The sequence below is a fragment of the Telmatherina bonti genome, assembly GCF_933228915.1.
Source record: "Telmatherina bonti genome assembly, chromosome: 5".
Taxonomy (NCBI): domain Eukaryota; kingdom Metazoa; phylum Chordata; class Actinopteri; order Atheriniformes; family Telmatherinidae; genus Telmatherina; species Telmatherina bonti.
The window spans coordinates 7380534-7393613 of NC_136623.1; the positions used below are offsets into that span (position 1 = coordinate 7380534).

Sequence of the window (13080 nt, forward strand, 5' to 3'; positions counted from 1 at the left end):
AGGCCCCAAGTGGGCGTGGGCCACTTGGGGAAGCAAATTCTCAAATGAACGCAATTTATTTATCTGTTATTTAATTTAACAAACTACTTTAGTGATTTTATGTTGACGTTTTCATCTCCAGATACTGGATGACGGAGGAGCTTGGAGAGACTGGTCCGTGTGCGCTGGTGATGCCCGACATGACGCCTACGAAGAGCTAGAATAAAGAAAAATGCACATTTAAAAACAAATTCATCTGCGAGCACGACGTCCTGATTACATCACCATAGTTTTCATGTTTTTATTAACCATTTAAAGCCCAACATCAGAACCACCGGGCAAAATCATCTAATTTCGTACATCTGAAGTCTTCATTTGGATTTTTAACAAAAACTGGAAACAAAAGTTAATTAGTTTATATTTTCACCATTTCTTACCATGTGGTAGCTCAAAGTTACTGTTGTGTAATCTGCTTTCTGGTGTCCACCAGTGGGCAGGAGACCAGTATCATAAGCTGGACAACAGGGTTTAGAGGCAAGTTTCTACCATAAAGGGATAGAAAATGTCTCGGAAACTGTGTCAAACATGACATGTTTGGCTTTAAAGGGTTAAAACGAAGGAACTTCTTGAAAGTTGTTACAATATGAAACAACACCCTCAAATCTACTGGACAGTAATATTTTTAATATTCCAAACAGCATAATATTTTACCTGATATTATAATAATAAATCCCCCATAATGTCGTTCTGTTGCTTTTCACAGAGTGTCTGGCAGGGTTGGACGTTTTTCTGTCCCGCAGTCAGAAGGAAAAATGCAGCTCAGTCAGATTAAACACAAACTGCAGGACATTGCAGAGGATTTTACATGTTTACTGTGTCGATTCCACACAAACAGCATTACTTCCACTAGCTGTGAGAGGTTTTTCCCCGTATTTAACTGGAAAACTAATGTTAATCTGTTTCCCCTTCGTAGATACGTCAGGCTGTCGGAGTATTTTAGTTATTTTGCCATTTGGGTGTATTTTCCGGGGAGTTTATTGAACTTTGTAAAAAACATAAAAGAAACTGAGAAACAAGCTTTTTTCTGTCGTCATGATGTTCATGACTTTCTCACCTCTCACCCAGAAAAGATTTAAACTTAAGAAACTTCCTGATAAAATAAATGTGTGAAAGATAAAAGTTCTCGTTTCCTTGTTTCAGATGTTTATTTAAAAAAACATTTCAGCTTTTAAAAAACTCATTTGATGGAAGATTCAACATTTTGCCATTAAATCATCAAAATGCATTCAGGAAACACCGTGTTGCCTTCAGGGAGCGGCGTGTTGCCTTCAGGGAGCGGCGTGTTGCCTTCAGGGAGCGGCGTGTTGCCTTCAGGGAGCGGCGTGTTGCCTTCAGGGAGCGGCGTGTTGCCTTCAGGGAGCGGCGTGTTGCCTTCAGGGAGCGGCGTGTTGCCTTCAGGGAGCACCGTGTTGCCTTCAGGGAGCGGCGTGTTGCCTTCAGGGAGCACGCGTTCGAGGTACCTTGTGTTCAGGGGACGATGCGTTCGAGGTACCTTGTGTTCAGGGGACGATGCGTTCGAGGTACCTTGTGTTCAGGGGACGATGCGTTCGAGGTACCTTGTGTTCAGGGGACGATGCGTTCAGGGTACCATGTGTTCAGGGGACGATGCGTTCAGGGTACCATGTGTTCAGGGGACGATGCGTTCAGGGTACCATGTGTTCAGGGGACGATGCGTTCAGGGTACCATGTGTTCAGGGGACGATGCGTTCAGGGTACCATGTGTTCAGGGGACGATGCGTTCAGGGTACCATGTGTTCAGGGGACGATGCGTTCGAGGCTGTCAGACCTGTGAGGTCATCGTTTTGCCGTCTGAGCAGGAAAAACCAGATTTCCGACGACGAGGAAAACTTTTAAAGTTCCTCTAAAAGCCAAATCTGAATCTTTGGCACAAAAATGATCCGATCTGATCAGAAGTTCTCCAATAATCAATCAGTCTTTGGACTTCTTCTTCTTTGGTGGAAGCGGCTCCTGGTCAACGCCGCGGTCCATCAGCAGTTTGTCCTGTTTACATTTTTTCCGTTTCTGCTTCTTTGCCGACGTTAAAACGTGTGTTTCTTCCTGCAACGTGCGATCTGATTGGCCGGCGACCTGATCGATACGGTCCTCTTCGTCGCCAGGTTCACCCTCCTGTCTGGAGGATTTCTTCTTCTTTTTTGTTGCATGGTTTGGCTCTGCAGTGGGTGACGGTAGCGCTTCATCTCCGTTCTGTTCCGCCATCTTCGTCCTCTTTTTATGCTTCCTCCTGGTTTTATCGGAGTCTTCCTCACAGCAAACTGTTCCACCTCCCTCCTCATCCTCCCCGCTCTTCTTCTTCTTCTTCTTCTTCTTCTTTGGCTGAACGTCTGCTTCAGTATTTCCGAACTCTTCAGTGGATTTTTTCTCTTTCATCTTTTTCCCGCGACATTTCTCCGTGGTTTCCTCCGACTGGGAGGTCTGGGGAGTCGCCGGGACGCAGACTGGCGAAGAACTTTCCGGCGAGCTCTTCCCGCCATACCTGGCCATGAACTCGGCCTCCTGCTGCTCCAGTCTGGCCAGTTTGGCGCTCATGGTCAGGCCGTGCCGGGCTCCTCTGAAACGGCAGCAGAGCAGACGAACATCACCGCCACTGTGACAGGATGTCGGATTAAATCTGGCGGAGAAGACGCGTAGGAGTCTGGACTTACTTGTGAGCCGTGCGTCCTCCACAAACCTTCATCAGATCGGCGTCAGAAAGTCTGAAGGACGAAACGGAAACCTTCGATCAGAAACACGAATATTCGAAGTAAAAACGGAGTTCGTACATCTGAAGGTTTGGTCTGAACCATCTATCAGGGAGTCTTCAGGAAAGGTTTCCAGGATCCCTGAAGGACTTTCCAGGATCCTGGAAACTTGCTGTTGGTAATTAGCTCATTTAGTTCTTACGGGATGAAATATCGCAGTTTATTTGGGGAATTACGGAAACGTTGGCAGATTTTTGTCAACAAATAGAACAAACGAATCCTGATTGACTTAAAAAGCACCTGAAGAAGAATGACAGCAAAAAGACTGTTTTTTCTTCTTCTGGTGTTTTTAGTTGGTTGTGAACAACTTTGTAGCGCTGCGTTACCGCTAACCGTTACAAACGATCCATCCGGAAATACTTCATTAAAACGTGAACAAACATGTCAGATTTACTTCGTGGTGCTGGAGAGATCCAGCTTCTGCTCGTCTTCATCTTCATCCGAGCAGCTGCTGTCGTCCGAGTCGGAGGACTTCGGCTCCGGCTGCTCCTGACCGGACAGCAACGTGGCGGACTGAAAGAGTTGAAGAAGAATCAGCTCCAGTTTGGGTCGGGTACTGTTACCACGGCGACAATAACCTGAACGTTAACCATAACAAGATAAACGGCTGCAGAGGTTAAAATCTAACTCAAGTTTTATCGTTATGTTCACTGGAACACACACCCATCTGACACACACACACACACACACACGTGACATATACTCTCTCACGCACGCACGCACACACACACACACACACACACACACACACACACACACACACACACACACACACACACACACACACACCTACATAAAAGGATCTCATTTCTTAGAGCTGCAACTAAAGACTATTTTATCTGTTGACTAGTCACCGATGATTGAATCTTTTTTTTTTAAATTTAGCCTTAAGTTGCTTTAATTATGTGGAAAAAGATGATAAACAGAAGAAAGATGGGTATTATAATAAAAAATGTCTCTTTTAATCAACTTTGCTGCTGAAAGGCGAGTTTACAAAAGAAAACAAATATGAAAATAAAACCAAACATTGCTGTCGGTTGTCGACATATCTATAAATAAATCTCCGTCCATTTGGAAAATATTTTGATTTTTTTATAAAAATTAAATAATAATGCAAATCAGGAAAACATTTTTTACTCTGAACTGGGGGCACATCAGCAGCAGTAAATCAGTAAGTTAAACCGTATTTTAGTGACGTACTTTCAGTGTCAGAGTTTTACAAGAGAACTTTGCAATTCAGTCTGAAATGGTTTTAATAACATTTAGAGCTGAAAATAAAGAATTCAGAGTTTTCCAAACAAACTGAATGAAATGAGCGGCTTCATATCGTAGATCAGCATCTCCAGACTGACTCTGTGAGGGCGGTCGCCTGTTGCAGGCTCTGCTTCCTCTGCAGAAAGGCTCCATGGTGGATCTCTTCTTCAGACTGCATGCATTTAATATGAAATACTGTAGCCAGGCAGGCAGAAAATAGGTTTTATTTGTGACGTCTCAGTCTGCTAGTTAGCGTAGAAGGTAATCTTCCGGAGACGAATCAGACCCCGTTTCATTTAAACGCCCGACGTGTTTCCTCTTTAAATGCTCCTGCATCGCCGACGTGCCGCCATGATCTGCAACGTCTGCTTTGCAAACCTGCTACCAAAACGTGAGACGTTTTGGTAGCGTTGCTGTTGTGGACGCCGTCGTTTCTGTGTACGTTACCGTCCAGCAGAGATGCTATCGTTCATGCATGCGACTCGGCAGAGATTGATTCAGTGAGATGCCTCACTCCGTTGGAAAAACGTGTCTGGTGACAATGGAGTTCATTGTCGACTATTTTTATTGACCAATTTGTTGACGTAGAGTCACAGAGTTTAAACAGAACTGGCTGAGATAAAATTAAAACAAATAGTAAAAAAAAAAAACAAAAAACAAAAAGAAAATTTTTTTTAAAAAAAAGTAAAATAAATAAAAATAGAAAATGTACGGAGCCAATATGTTTAGTAGCTTTCTCCTTGGTACTGTTAGAGGGCGCTGTATTGTTACCTGGGCAGGTGATACATATAGGGGGAACGCGTCACTGGTCTGGTGGATGCTTGGCCCGGAAGGGCAAACGGTTTTTGACTGCAGGGCGCGAGACGTGTGAATGGAATAAAGATTGATGAAGCTGAAATCAAGCGATCTGAGTGAAGCGACGCGTCAAAACACTCTCGGTCAAAGATATCTCAGTAGCTTTGATTAGACTTAGCTCCTTCAATACTATTAAACAAAACTAAATAAAATATAGAATAATTTCTTTTTTTTTTTTTAAAGGCAGCAACAGGACACCTGAAGGAAACAGGAAACGGCCGCGATAAACTCGGACCGGGTCCGACTGGAACCGGACACGGGAACGGGGATTACCTTGACGAAGCAGCCGTAAAGTTTGGCTTTAGCCTGCGAAGCTTTCCGAGGCTTCTTATTGGAGATCATCCCGCCGTCCTCGTCGTCTTCTGCAGACTTCTTCAGCGTGATCCCGCTCTGCGTCAGAAAGAGAACGGCCAAATGAAACAGACAGGAAGCTGTCCGGTGGCGTGGGGGGCGGGGCTCTGACACCAAACCAAACCCACCTGAGCAGACTCCACCTGCAGGCTGGCGGAGGCCTTGTTGAAAACATGATCCCACCAGTGGAAGCTGAACTGCTCTCCTTCTCTGTGACCGACCTGCGAACAGGCAAACGGCAGCTTCAGCTTTCGTTTCATCCCACCAGAAAAACAGGAACGTTCTTCCTACGTCGTCATGTTTGCAACCAAACAGAAGAGGTTCTGCACCACAGAGGCGCGAACGGCCTCGGCAGAGAAGAGGCGGAGCTACTGAGGACGTTAAAACGACTCGCTTCGACCTCGAAGAGGAAAATATGAGATTTTTCCTTTTCACCAAAATAAAACGTCTAAAAAGGAACATTTCCACATTTCCCAGGACTGACTGAACGGAGAACGATGAACACAATAAAACAAGTTTTCTGTTCTGTTGCCATGGAAACAACACCCACATCCAACTCCACAAACAGCTGATCAATAAAAGAGCCGGTTTAGAAAACTACGACAACAAATAAGATTCATCTGGACAAGTTCTGACTGAGATGGAAAAACTCTCCTGCAGGACGACACGTCCAACTTTATTAGTAACACACACAGATACAACCAGGTGTGTGTGTGTGTGTGTGTGTTTAACTGTGCATGTACACACACACACACACACACACACACACACACACACACACACACACACACACACACACACACACACACACACGTGTCTGAAAATGGCAGAAGCAGCATGTTAATGTGTGTAAATGAGCTCCTGGAGGCAACAGAGTGAAGATCAACACGTTAAATAACACAGGTGGGAAAGCACACACACACACACACGCACGCACGCACGCGCACACACGCGGGCTGTGTGTAAACCGAAAGCATCTCCTCCTCGTGCTCCAGGAGTCATTTTTTTGCCCGCAGGGAGGAAACGACAAGTCTTCCAGAACTCTCTTCACGTTTGTCCTCCGATGCTTCTTCTTCTGTGGTTTTTAACGTTTTTGCATTTTTGTTTCATCGTGTCACACACTGTAAAGATGCTAAGCCTAACCTTAAAGCGCCTCTGGTGCTGCTTGTGTGAACTCTAATTGGCACGTTTGATCGCTAAAACTAGTTTCGTCCAATAATGTCAGTTCCAAACACTGATTCATTTTACCTTTTATTGTCCACCGTGTGTACCATGAACCCATCTGTTAGCGATGATTGTCCGCATATTGTCCATAGATGATGGAAGAAAACAATGAACATGCATGACAGTGAACGGTCAAAAACCTGTGTTCACCTTCATACAAGCAACACCGATCGCCTGTTCCTAGTTAACTAGGTTATGACCATAAATGTACGGTGCTGCCACCTAGTGGTCAGACAATACAAGTCTTCTACACACAAGTTAAAAATAAGCTTCAGAAGAAGAAAATGGAAACTCACTCCTCCTTTGTCACATTTCACTTTGACTCTGATGGCCTCCGAGATGCCGTTTTCAGCTCGACCCAGGCCTTTACCTGCAGACAGACAGGAGGACGGAGTCAGACACCTGGACGGGGACCGGCGGACACCTGACCCTCAGGGAGACGCAGAGACGCCTCACCGTGCTCCCAGCCGTGACGCAGGAGTTGCTGCTCTGCAAACTTCAAGCCGCGGCTTTTCTCTTGCTGCACTTCTGCCATCTGATTGGTCAAAGCGGCCGACGCTGCAACACACAGGAAAATATATATATATATATACATTTTTTTATTTCCAATTAAAAAAAAAAGGACTTTTAAAAGAACAAATATCGGTTACAACAAACAACAAATAAAATAAGCTTCGAAAAAGGGTTTTGGAAGAAGTTGGGGCAGTATCTAGTCATAAAACCTCATCAATGACACCGGAAAGTTTTCACAGCATGAAAAATACAGTAATACACATTAAATTCCAAAACAATGAAACTTAAACAGTATACAGTCGTAATACACACAAATCATCGAATTCAACATAACTTTTTATTATCTCATCTTTTATCATTTGTTTAACTTTGCCTATTGATTGACATTTTATTTCTTTACTGCAGCTGTTCCAGAGCTGACGTCAAATAAACCGGTTGTTTCTTCTTCTGGATGAAACTCGCCGCCAAACTGTGTCCTCTTCTGCGTTTACATGTATATACATTCATGTGACACCACATTATGAATCTACAGTGTTTAATATGACGTCGGCTTCTTCTGAAGTTATAACAGCTTAATAACTTCTAGGAAACCGCTCCACGGCGTTTAGCTGGGTGTTTACAGGTGTTTAACCCGTTCTTCCAGGGGTTTTATCCCGTTGGGGTCAGGACCCTGTGCCAGTTCTCCCACACCAGACCAGCTCATCGTGTCTTTCTGAACCTTGTTTTGGCTCCTGGTGTGCAGTCATGATAGAACTGGAAGGAACCATCCCCAAACTGGTCCCATAGAGTCAGGAACATGGAATTGTCCAAAATCTGTGAGTATACTGGAGCATTCAGAGTTCTTTCCACTGGAACTGAGAGTCCAAGCCCAGCTCCTGAAGAACGACCCCACACCATCGTAGGGCTCTATACTTTCCGCGATCACAGAATCGTGGAATTGGCCAATTAAAACGGAATATATTTTTTAACGCGGAACATCACAGAAGTTGACTAAATTTGACTGCAAAACTGTTCTGTTATCGCATGGAGAAGGAACGTTTGTCTGGAGAAAACTGCATGGAGGCAAAGAAATCTGGTGGCACAACAAGCCGCTTCCACTTACACCCCCCCCCCCCCCCCCCACACACACACACACACATTCAGTATTACATGTGTAAATGAATGTTTTCATCTTCTTTTATCACGGGAGTTAAAAACGAATACATTCTGGTGGATGTTGTCTCCATGGATACATGCAACTGCTCAACAGTTTCTCAAACCAGACAACTCCATAACTTAGTGCTTGTTTTTCATGCAATTTAATGTACTGTACTGAGGACATGTCATGTCTGTCACCTCAATAAATTTAAAGTACATTTTGATTTAATTTCTGTACATTATAGTAATTTAAATTTAAAAAAAAATTTTTTTTTAAAAAGTAAAATAGGAGTAAAAAGTCAAAAGGAAAAAAAATTAAGAAAGAAAAGGGGGATTCCCAAAAAATATAATGGAGAAAAACAGAATTTAGGGAAAAAAAAGAAACGGAAAATTGGGGGGAAAAAATAAAACAGGTTTTATAGGGTTGGTTTGGATGCAGCAGGTCACCATGGAAACCAACTAGGTCTGGGCGATTAATCAGATTTTAATCTCAGTACGATCTGGGTTTCAAACAATGATAAAAATGAAAGGGTGTGATTATTTTTCTCTCTGCAGTTTCCTCTCCTGCTGTCTTCAGCTGCTAATCGAGCGTCTCTGGCGTTGCAGCGCTGTGCTGTAAACTCCTCCCACAGCCGCTTTGCTTTCATTCAGACACTGTTGCCAACTTGGAGACTTTCTCGCTAAATCTGGAGACTTTTTTTGTTAAATGCGAAAAATCTAGGGACTTTTACTGGAGTTATTAGAGACTTTTCTGGTGTTTTGGCGACTGACTTGAAGGCACATATTGTTCTGCAGTTACTGTAAGGAAGGAGCAGCGGGAGCCTCTCCCGTCCTAAAGCACTCCCAGGCGGCCAGTCTCAGTCGGCTCCGGCTGCAGGTCAATGTAGAATAACTGCAGTAGGTTGTGGAAGTTCACCTAAACATAGTTTATACCATTGTCAGTGACAACTGGCTGTAGGGCTGGGCGATATGACCTTTTAGTAATATCCCGATATTTTTATGGCATGTCACGATATACGATATATATCTCGATATTTACCTTAGCCTTGAATAAATGCTTTGGTGCATACAATCACATCAGTAAGATGATTTTGTGTCTCCATTAAAACAAAACTGTTCATACTGCATTAAGATATGCTGATTTTAAACATTCATGCCAAAAGGATGAAATTGTAACGAAGCAAACTGATCAAAACCGCATTTATTGAACAGTTAAAGCAGTGGCAGAAACATGTCATTTTAAAACAAAATAAAGTGCCTTTGCATGATGTAATAAATGCAAGGTATGAAAATAGGTTCTCTAGGGGGGGCTTTTCAAATGATGAACTATTATAAGGCTTTGCTTTATGGATACGTTTTTGAGTTGTCATGTATTTTTTTTAATCGCAGAGTTTAGCGTAGAAATCAGTCTTATAATCCAGGCAGAATGTCCTCGTATCGTCTCCAATAAACGGCTTCAGCCAGTTTTTAATTCAGGGTTTGATTCCCACTCCTTTCTGTACTTTCTAGAGACATGTCGAGCTAGATAAATATGCTTGTGTCACACACACAGTGGATGAGGTGAGTAAGTGACAGAGGCTGTGAATGTAATCAAATAGAATTAATTATTTTTGCGTGACGTGAAAAACTTTGTAATTTCCGTCCCACTCTGTAATCCAGAGCGAGATCAGTGGTGGATTTGGCTGTTCATTGTGGCTGGAGGTGGAGTCGTGCAGGTGTCCTCTCTGCTCCTCTGACTGGCTGCAGCTGCAGCCGGAGCGACTGAGTGCTTTAGGACGGGGAGAGACTCTCCTTCTGACAATAACTTTACAATATGCGCTTTAAAGTCAGTCGCCAAAACACCAGGAAAGTCTCCAATAACTCCTGTAAAAGTCGCTAGATTTGTCGCTAGTTGCTTTTCACAAAAAGTCGCCAAATTTATCGAGAAAGTGGCTCCACGCTGCCTCTCATGACGTAGCACGTAGCTCACGTTATGTACGTAACTAGGTGTGCTTGCTTTAACTCTCCGTGCAAAGCGGTGGAGAGTCGAGGAGGAGGGAGGAAACCCCGCCCACAGCTAAAAACACCTGCGTGACAACAGGATACTCAAATATGACAAATATAGGCATTTTCTATATCGCACAGGGCACTAGCCACGATATCTTGAGTATATTCGATATATCGCCCAGCCCTAACTGGCTGCATTATTTTCCTATACATAGTTCGGCGAGTTAAATACTGTAATATCCCTCCGTTATGGGGCGTTACCATAGCAACGCGTTAATCAGCTGGTTGAGATCAGCCGTCTTTTAACAGGTAAATGAGAGAAACGCGCTGCAGTCTGACAGCGGTTGTTTGGCATAAAACGTACATCCAGGCCAACGTAAAATAGTTCCTATATAAGCGGTAAAAGCGGATTAAACAACTCGGAATCGTGCATTAGACGGTTATAATATGACATTAAGACAGCTTTGCTGTCACATGGACTGTTACAGGAAATCATTCCCGAACATCTCAATGACACTGTTCAATGCTTCTTCCTTGTGTCTTACATAACATCACGATGTTACCAATGTTATGTATCTCCTCTCAACCGTCCAGAACACCACGACGCGCAGCGTTGTTTAAAAATACTGGATAATCGTGTTAAATAATCAAGATCTCATTTTCAGTCAAAATAATCGCGATGATAATTTTTGTTATAATCGAGCAGCCCTAAAACCAACCAGCCAGCTGGACAGAAGCTGGACATCATGACTGGACATGTAGAGGAATGAGAAGAAGCCTCTCTGTGAGGTTTCAGCTGCTCGGACCTAATATTCACCTTCAGGCTCGTTACAGTAGGAAAAATCAAGTATCATCACCTCAGACTCTATATTTACATTTTCACAGGTTTCAGTAAAATACCGAATAACTGTTTGTTTGTGTGTGTAAAAACAAATTCAGGAAAACACAAATCATGTGTCTCCTTTCTCTTTCAGCAGCTTTCATTCCTGCTTTCAGTCTGATGTTTCTCTACCAGGACTTTCATGGTTTACAGAAATGACAACCAGTTCCTTTAAAACACAAAGCATTCTCTCAGTTGTACATTTATCCAAATTAATGGAAAATAAAGGAAAAGAGAGGCTTTCTTCATGATCTGCAGGAAATTAAGCGGCTCCTCTGGTCTCTTCATGCTAACATTAATGCTAACAGCTAACCCGTAAAACTAGAAGTAAACTCCTCCGCGTAAAAGGCCTCCTGTATTTCTACCACACAGCTTTAACAAAATATATATAAAACCGTTTCAAACCTTACAGAGGATTGTTTTAACGTAGTTTCCAGAGCATTAGTTACACACGTGGTTCCAGCAGGGCGACATAACACCGGAAAGGCTTTCTTCTTCTTCTTTGCTTTAACTGCAGCAACTTCCGAAACGCGGCTCTGCTGCCACCATGTGGTTTTAGTCAACTCCTACAAGGTCAAGTCCAGTTTTCTCAGTCCAGTCCAATCCAATTTATTCATATTGCACATTTTATAAACGTAAACAGTTTCCAAAGTGCTGCACAAAATAAAACAAAAACGATGTTACAATACTAAAATATCAGTAAATACAAAGTAATAAACTTCAAAATAAATCCCAAGAAACAGGTGAAAACTAGATAAATGATTTGATATAACCTAATGTAGAAATAGTTATTGGAAAGTTGTAGAACTTCGCCCAGTTCTTTGCAACAAACTTTATTCAATTTCAACTCAATTCAACTTTATTTATATCGCGGCAAGTCACGGCAATGCCATATCAAGACGCATTACAGACAGAAAAAAAAAACATAACGAAAGCCAAAACATAACGAAAGCCTATATAAGGAAATCAACAGATTGAGTTGGAAGATACAACTCAATCTCCCATCCTGAGCAAGCACACTGGCGACAGTGGGAAGAAAAAAAAACTCCCTTTTAACAGGAAGGAAACCTCTGGCAGAACCCGGCTCAAGGACAGGCAGCCATCTGCCTCTGCTGTGTGGGGGGAAGAGGACAGAAAGACAACAGACAACTAGAACTGCTACTCTCAGCCAAGGAGACCTGCTGAGACAGGATACATACATAGTATGGTATGGTATTTATAGTATTAATTCTTTGTATTATAACATAGGTCATATTATGGGGTGGGAAGGGAGTAAACAACAACAAAAAAAAACAAAAAAACAAAAAAAACCTGTAGCGCTTCATGTAAGGACCTGTGTCCAACTGTCACAGTCCATTAGCACCTTCCTACGATGTCCTCTACTGCTAAATGACTGCAGAATAGAAGAAAATGATAAAAATGAAATAATAAAATAACTTAATAAAATAAAATATAATAAAATAACAAAATAAAATAAAACAAAATAAAATAAATAAATAAAATTACACAGAGGACCACATAACTCATGTGGTGTTAAAAGCCAGAGAATAAAAGTGAGTCTTAAGACAAGACAAAAAAAACACTCCAGGGTGGTGGCTGTTTTGACATAGGGGGGGAGGGGCAGGGCATTCCACAGTTTAGGTCCAACCACAGAAAAGGCCCTGTCCCTCCGAGTTTTAAGCCTCGTCTTCGGTACCATGAGCTGGAGTTGGCTGTCTGACCTCAGAGTACGCGGCAGAGTATAAATTTGGATGAGGTCAGAAATGTATTTAGGGGCCAGTCAATTCAATGCCTTAAAAACAAACAACAAAATCTTAAAATCAACTCTAAAACCAACAAGAAGCACGTGCATAGACACAACAATCCAACAACAACAGTCCTTATCACACCTGTCATCCCAGATCTTTCAAGCAAAAGTCATTTAAATCCAATTTTATATAATTCATAATTACCCATTTTCCATCAAATTCAAACAAATTCATTTTAAGTGTTTGTTAAATGGGGGTCCATATAGTTCTGGGGGAACTAGGAGCAACTTCTGGGGGTACGTGACAACGCAAATAAAAAGAGATAACTAGTCCC

The 13080-nt window shown here is 42.6% G+C and overlaps 1 protein-coding gene across 1 annotated transcript; it reads right to left on the reverse strand.

Moving 5' to 3' along the window:
• Window positions 1–1231: 1231 nt before the first annotated feature.
• Window positions 1232–11504, reverse strand: gpatch4 (G patch domain containing 4). Its single transcript, XM_079240744.1, has 8 exons — window positions 11409–11504; window positions 6939–7040; window positions 6779–6852; window positions 5387–5479; window positions 5181–5297; window positions 3193–3311; window positions 2703–2753; window positions 1232–2608 (listed from the first exon to the last, which is right to left on the reverse strand). Exons 2-8 carry the CDS (start codon window positions 7015–7017, stop codon window positions 1969–1971), a joined length of 1173 nt encoding a protein of 390 aa, XP_079096870.1. The 5' UTR covers window positions 7018–7040; window positions 11409–11504; the 3' UTR covers window positions 1232–1968.
• Window positions 11505–13080: the final 1576 nt, after the last annotated feature.

Bases quoted from the DNA above. Each gene is read 5' to 3' on its own strand.
- gpatch4 (XM_079240744.1), bottom strand. From the start codon at position 7,017: ATGGCAGAAGTGCAGCAAGAGAAAAGCCGCGGCTTGAAGTTTGCAGAG. The intron at 6,853-6,938 runs GTGAGGCGTCTC...GTCTGTCTGCAG, and splicing joins GCGTCACGGCTGGGAGCACG to GTAAAGGCCTGGGTCGAGCT. The intron at 2,609-2,702 runs GTAAGTCCAGAC...CTGCCGTTTCAG, and splicing joins GGAGGACGCACGGCTCACAA to AGGAGCCCGGCACGGCCTGA.